The 6,799-nt window shown below is 37.9% G+C and overlaps 1 protein-coding gene across 8 annotated transcripts in view; it reads right to left on the reverse strand.

Annotated features, from left to right (window-relative positions):
* The window catches only part of RBPJ (recombination signal binding protein for immunoglobulin kappa J region), a 105,922-nt gene that overhangs the window by 7,727 nt on the left and 91,396 nt on the right, over positions 1 to 6,799 (reverse strand). For all 8 annotated transcript variants that reach the window (XM_023757727.1, XM_023757726.1, XM_023757729.1 and 5 more), the window contains 2 exons: positions 4,292 to 4,429; positions 4,025 to 4,137 (listed from right to left, as the gene is read on the reverse strand). In XM_023757727.1, coding sequence (XP_023613495.1) covers positions 4,025 to 4,137; positions 4,292 to 4,429 — 251 coding nt within the window. The remainder of the gene's footprint in view (positions 1 to 4,024; positions 4,138 to 4,291; positions 4,430 to 6,799) is intronic.

Raw genomic sequence — 6,799 nt, forward strand, 5'->3', positions numbered from 1 at the left:
GATGACCCCCCCCTCCTCCACAGAGGCCCTTTATCCCAGGGGAGAAATTTTCTTTTTGGTCAGATTGTAACATTTCCATTGTACAAAACAGGAAAGTGAGGGCCTTTCCTCTGAGCACCACAAACAGTGGTTCTCGGCCTGACAGAATTCAGCATTCCTGAAAACTTTTAAAAGCTAATGTTCTGGCCCTCAGCTCCAGAAATTCGGTTTCTCCGTTATGGGGTGGGGCCACCCTGGGAATCTACAAAGAAACAGAATTTCTGGAGGATGAGGCCCAGAAATCAGGATTTTAAAAAGATTCCCAGGTGATTCTAATGTGCAGCCAGGGTTGAGAACCACTGGTCTATATATTGAGTAGCAAGTTCAGATGACCTTTCCAATAAAATACAGTGACAAATTTTTAAAAAGTAAAAATAAATGACATAATCCAACATGAAAGGAAAAAACTATCTTTAAAGGCTACATTGGTGTAGTAGTCAGTGCAGTCCATTATCCAATATATATATAAATGATACCTATTTTAAGTGTGTGTGTGTGTATGTGTGTATATATACATATATATATACACACACACATATACACACACACACACTTAAATACTTGTAATAGGTATCATTTTGCAGATTAGAAATGGACTCAGAAGGTTAGGTAAGTTCCTCAAAATCACCTGCATAGTAGCTGAAGGACCAGAATATGATTCCAGGGCTGGCTGCTTGCCCGGTCTGAACTCTTTCCATTACGCGCCACGAGATTATAATCCAAATATTCCACAAAACACATATGGATAGCTGAAAAATAATCCTATCAACCCTTAGAGCCACTGGTCACAGGGAAGGCAATCACTAAGTGTTTGATGATTATGAAAGTCACTCCCAATAGTAGTATACAAACACTTAGAACTATTTTCATGTGAAATCAAAAGAAAACTTCCTTGACTTCGTTCCTTCCTCTCACCATCACATTTCACTTCTCTTTACAGAAAAGAAAACTCTTCTTCCTCACCATCCAGCCTCCTGAAATCTTTCCAGCCTATTGTCTCCAAGTTTCCACTACAACTGCTCTTATCGGGGCCACCAAGGACTTCCAGGTGAATCAGTCCTGTGCGCAGCCTCTCTCCTCGGAAGCGTCTGACAGACATTCTCCTTGCAGAGATGCTGCTCTAATTGGCCTCACAGTGCCCCAGAGCAGAGTCCTCAGACCTCTTCCCTCCCCTCTCCATACCTATACTTCCTGGACTACTTAGAGGCTGGCAACTCCTAGGTTTACATCTCCAGCCCTACCCTCGCTCCAGCACTCACCTTGTATATTTAATACCTACTCAACAGTTTCACTTAAGATGTCTAATAGGCTATCTCAATCTTAATCAAAAACAGAATTTTTGATTTTCTCCTAAATCTCCAACCCCAGCTCAATAAATGGCAGCACCATTTACTCAATGCAAAACCTTGAAGTCACCCTTGACTCCTTGTTTTCTCACACCCAATCATCCAATCTGTTAACAAATCCTGTTTGGTGTACTTTCAAATAAATCAGTCACCACTCATCACCTTAGCATTACAATCCTAGTGTAAGATACCACCGTCCACTCTTGTCTGAATTATGACAAAGGTCCAACCACCGGCATTTCTGCTTCCACAGTTACCCCCCTATGTTCTCCCCTCCCCAGAGCAGCCAGCATCATCCGCCTGTGCATAGATCAGCTGCCATTCCCTGTTTAAAACCCTCCAGTGGCGTGCTATCATACATGGAGAATACAAAGCCCTTAGGCTAGATAGAGAGGAACTTTACAAGATGTTGCCGTGGCCAACCTCAGAGCCTCCTTTCTTGTCAAGTGCCCCTCCATCCCTCCTCCCGCTCTAGCTGCAGTGGCTTCCTTGCTGGTCCCCACACATTCCCGTCTTAAGTTCTTTTTGCACAGATTCTGTCTGCCTGAAATGTTCCTTACTTGTTTGTGTTTCTCCAACTTCATTCTGGTCTCTGTTCAAATATCCCCACTTCAAAATAACTTCTTTGATTACTCTAAAACACTTTCCCAATTCCTATCCCTTTATCCTTTTAAAATCTGCCTTTATAACATTTATATTCACCTTTTAACTCATCATACCACTTATATTAATCTTTTAAGTATTTCTTTAGCTGATTTTCTTCTATCTCCAAATTAAAACGTAAGCTCCATGAGGACAGAAAGTCTGTCTTGTTCACCTGGCACATGAAGCTTCAGGACTATTTGTATAATCCATGTCTGCATGTAGGACTGTAATGCTTTGCTCCACAATGAACATCCTTACTAGTAATTTCTCACAGAAGTTTTGTAAGGATTGAATAAATCAACATATGTGAAATGCTTAGAACAGTGCTATTAATATTATATAGCACTGTTGATTTTTACCACTTGATTGTGTTCACAGATTTTTCTCCTTTAAACCAATTGCAAAAAAGTCCCAATCTTTAAGTTCTTCATACTTACACATTTTTAGCTCTGCAGCCTATTAGAATATTTGTCATTCTACTTATACCACCACTAATTTTTTAGTTTAAATAGTACATTTTTAGTAATTAAAGCTTCTAAGTCTGTAAGATTAATGAAACGTAAGCAAAATGTTTCAATTCAATGCTAAAATCTTACGGCCATATTTAAATTTAACAAGGATTTTAGAGAAATAACTGATTTTTTTCAATGATGTTAGTCTAAAGCTTCCTGTAAAAGTCTATAAGCACTCACTCATGCGTCTCCCACCAGGTAAGAGTCATGATTCGTCTACAGTACTGTTGTTCGTGTATCCAGTTTCTCTACTAGCTAGTTATAAACTCATTCAGGACATGGGCCATGCATGGTTCAATTTTATTCTCCACAATATTTCTTTGGACACATAGTTTAATGAGCTAGCTCTCACCAATAAAGAAACCAAGGATGTCCACTATTATTTGTCTAAGGAAATGCATCAGTTGGCATTTAATTCCAAAGCAAATAAACAATATCCTTGAAACAGAGTGATACATAATGAAAAGAACTCGAGAAAAGAACTTGACTTGGTTTGTGTTTTTTCATTTGCATCTTCCCATTTTTTTACACCCTTCTCTCCCTACCTTTACTCTTTTTTCATTATAATGTCTCAGTTAAGGTTTTATACATTAATATCACTACATTATCTTAGCGTATGAAATTTTAAGGGCAAATAAAAATCACCTTGTAAAACCATGACATAGAAAAATAAACAATAGACAAAGAATTGTTGTATTTACTTAATTATAGACTCAGTCACTGCTGAAATAGTACCAGAAAATATAAGCCAGTAAAATATTTCACCAGAGATAAATACATAGTAAATGTTCTTCCATTCATCCCAATGCCCAACCTGACTTTGAATCCAACTTACTTCAAAGTCTCCTTCATCTTTACTGCAGCTATATTGCTTTCTATTTCAGAAAAAGAGGGTGAGCACGTGGGAGGGTATACTCAGAGCCTTTGCTTTCATTTTGGTAAGAAAAAGCAGTTTTTTACTATTTTATGATCTCCCTAGTGAACAAAAATCCCTACACTATATGCCTCTCTCCCAATTTCATTTCCTTTTTAATAAATTTTTCTTCTTGTGGAAGAGTAAACTGGTTAAACATTAACTTATATATATTTCTAAAGAAATAAGAACTTCTATGTTTCTGAAAACTTGGTCCTATTTGGGATGGAGCAGCTACCACAAAAAATGAATACAGTGTATCTGCACTAAGAAATCACAATGTAATTTTATAGTGCCCTCTATTGAACATGTTCAGATACACAACCAAAAAGGAAAAAATGCCACCAAAACTTACTAGAAATAGTTCAGCAGGAAGTCATTAAGAATGCATTCATAAAAACTGGCTAATTGCCTTAAAACATTTTAAACATAAAGTGGGGTAAAAATGTCAATTATAAATGCTTATTGATATCTCTTTTTAAATTAAAAAGCATGAGCTTGAATGTTGTGGCGTTTTTGTTTTCTTAATTTTTACTACACATATTACAAAAGCAAAAGTGGAGCCATACCAATCTCGGGAGTGCCATGCCGGTAACGGAACACACAAGTTTGACTGTTTGTCCATAATGGATGTAGCCATCCCGAACTGTGAACTCTTCTCCTTCAGACTCATCATCATCCACTGGTGGAGTGAAACAGAGAGCAAACTGTTATCTTTTAGAATTCATTCATCTGCTTAGGAAGATAACAAAACTTAATATACCCCCACGTCTTGTTATCAAAAAGAATTTAAAAGCTTCACACCAGAAACATCAAATGCACATTTTAATACTCACAGAGATGAATGTAAAATGCTCCCCATTGCTGAGAACTGGCATGGAAATTACCTCCTTCTACATGCAAGTATCTGGTACTAACGGTCTGGGATCGAAGTCGATTAAACAGAGCCACCTTGGTTCCTGAGGCAATGCATACTGCAGAGAAAAAATAGCTCTGGTTTAGGTGACTGGAGGTGAGAGGGAGAAAGAAGGGATTGGTACCTGGCAAGTTATGGTTGTTCTTTATTATAATTTAACTCAGCGGTTCTCAACCTGTGGGGCGTGACCCCTTTGGCAGTCGAACGACCCTTTCACAAGGGTGGCCTAAGACCATCCTGCATATCAGATATTTACATTACGATTCATAACAGTAGCACCATTACAGTTATGAAGTAGCAACGAAAATAATTTTATGGTTGGGTCACAACATGAGGAACTGTATTTAAAGGGCCAGAAGGTTGAGAACCACTGATTTAACTAGAGGGGGCCGCAGGGCGGTTGGCCGGCCGGCCCACCCCCTGGTTGAACTCCCAGTTGAACTCCCGGTCGAGGGGACAATTTGCATATTAGCTTTTTATTACATAGGATATTTACATTATATTAAATTAGTATTATAATTTAACAGATTCTTTTAACAAATTTTTAACCCTCCAAAGAATACAGGTTAATACCTCCCCCAAAAAAGTCAAGGTAATTATCATTAATAGTGTCAAGCTGAAGATATAAAATATGCCCATAAAAATCATATTTAAATGAGAACTATACAATATATGTCTAGTGAAGTGCTATTCAATAAAGGAAAATTATTAAAATAATAAATGTCCAAAAAATTGATGAAATAAATTATAATATCTATTACCATTTAAATAACATGTATCTAAATGCACTGATAAGAAACTATTCATAACAAACCAAATACAATGATGTTCAAAAATAGACCCAGAGTCATTGAAGCATAAACAGACTGTTGAACTTCAGAGGGAAGGCAAGGGAGGGTGGGTGGGAAGAGATTAACCAATGAACTTGTATACATATATGCATAACCTGTGGACACAGACAATGGGGTGGTGAAGACCTGGGGTGGGGGAAGGATGGGAGTAGGCTGGAAGAGGTTAACGGGGGGGGGGGGACACCCTTATAACACTTTCAACAATAAGGATTAAAAGAAAAAAAGAAAAGGGACAAAAAATTCATCTTCTTGGAATATCGCTGAATGGAAAAGCAGACTATAAAATACTTGGTATGTGTGGTTACATCAGGTAAATGTATATATTCATGTGACTGCACATGTGTCTCCATGTGCTCATATCCAATCCTGTGGAAAATACTCATAGGGAGGGTTTAGATGGAGGGTTACCAAGTGGATGACTAGATATTGCCTCTAGGTATTGTGATTATTAGAGATTCTGATTTCTTCTAAATACCCTAAAGTATACAGCAGTGCATGAATTTAAAAAAACAAAACAAAAAATAGCCACATCTATGCAAGCAAGAAAATATTCTGAAAGTAAAATGTTCTCTGTCACCAAGAAACTTCGTTAATAGAAATTCCAAGTTGAAGAGGTTAAATAAAATCCTGTTATTTGAATTAGAAATAGCCTGAATACATATCCTTATATGCCTCCTGATGCAAAAACACTTCACCACTAGCAAGTGACCCTTGCCCTCCAGCAACAAAAAAGAACCAAAGGACAACTAACTTAAATCTGATCAAGCTTCTAAACTGACAAAACTCTCTCCTTGACCAAATTTTAGACAGGCTCCCCCAAGTCCCTTCCAGGGGCCCTGCCATTGGCCCAGTTATTGCAAGAATCTTGCTAAGCCATCCTCCCACTCTAGTTATATGATCAAGTTCCTCCCCAGCCCCCAAGCTTTACATCTGATATCCTGGGCCTGCCCTTAGCAAGCATTCTGTTAGACTGGTTTGTCAAAAATCCCTCTACCCCCGATGTCTGTTCCTAGTAATGTTCCATCCACTGACCCTCCCCGCCCCTCACTCTGCTCCTTGCCTATAAATCCCCATTTGTCCTTGTTGTATTAGGATTTGAGCTCAATTGTACACTGAAGTCTCTTTTCCCTATTGCAACAGTATTGAATAAAATCTGTCTTTACCACCTTTAACTAGTGTCAGGCAGTTTCTCTTTACCATCACCAATTTACAGAAAATACATTAAACTACATCAAAGAAATGAAATTAGCAAAATCCACTCTGTGGAGAGCTCTCATGGCCAAATGACTCGGTCTCTTAAATAAATAAATTACGAGAGAGAGAGAGAGAGAGAGAGAGAGAGAGAGAGAGAGAGAGAGAGGAAATGAAGAGGGAATCTACAGATTAAAAATACTCAAGGACGTGTCAACACAATATATATTGTAACTTCTGGTGGACATTATTTAAATTTTGATTCAAACAAAGAGCTAAATAATTACATTTTATACTGTTTCAACACTGACTAGATGTTTGATGAAATTATTTCTTTTTATAATTATTTTATTACACTAGAGGCCCGGTGCATGAAATTCGTGCAC

Source organism: Myotis lucifugus, unplaced genomic scaffold (assembly GCF_000147115.1).
Source record: "Myotis lucifugus unplaced genomic scaffold, Myoluc2.0 scaffold_112, whole genome shotgun sequence".
NCBI classification, from domain to species: domain Eukaryota; kingdom Metazoa; phylum Chordata; class Mammalia; order Chiroptera; family Vespertilionidae; genus Myotis; species Myotis lucifugus.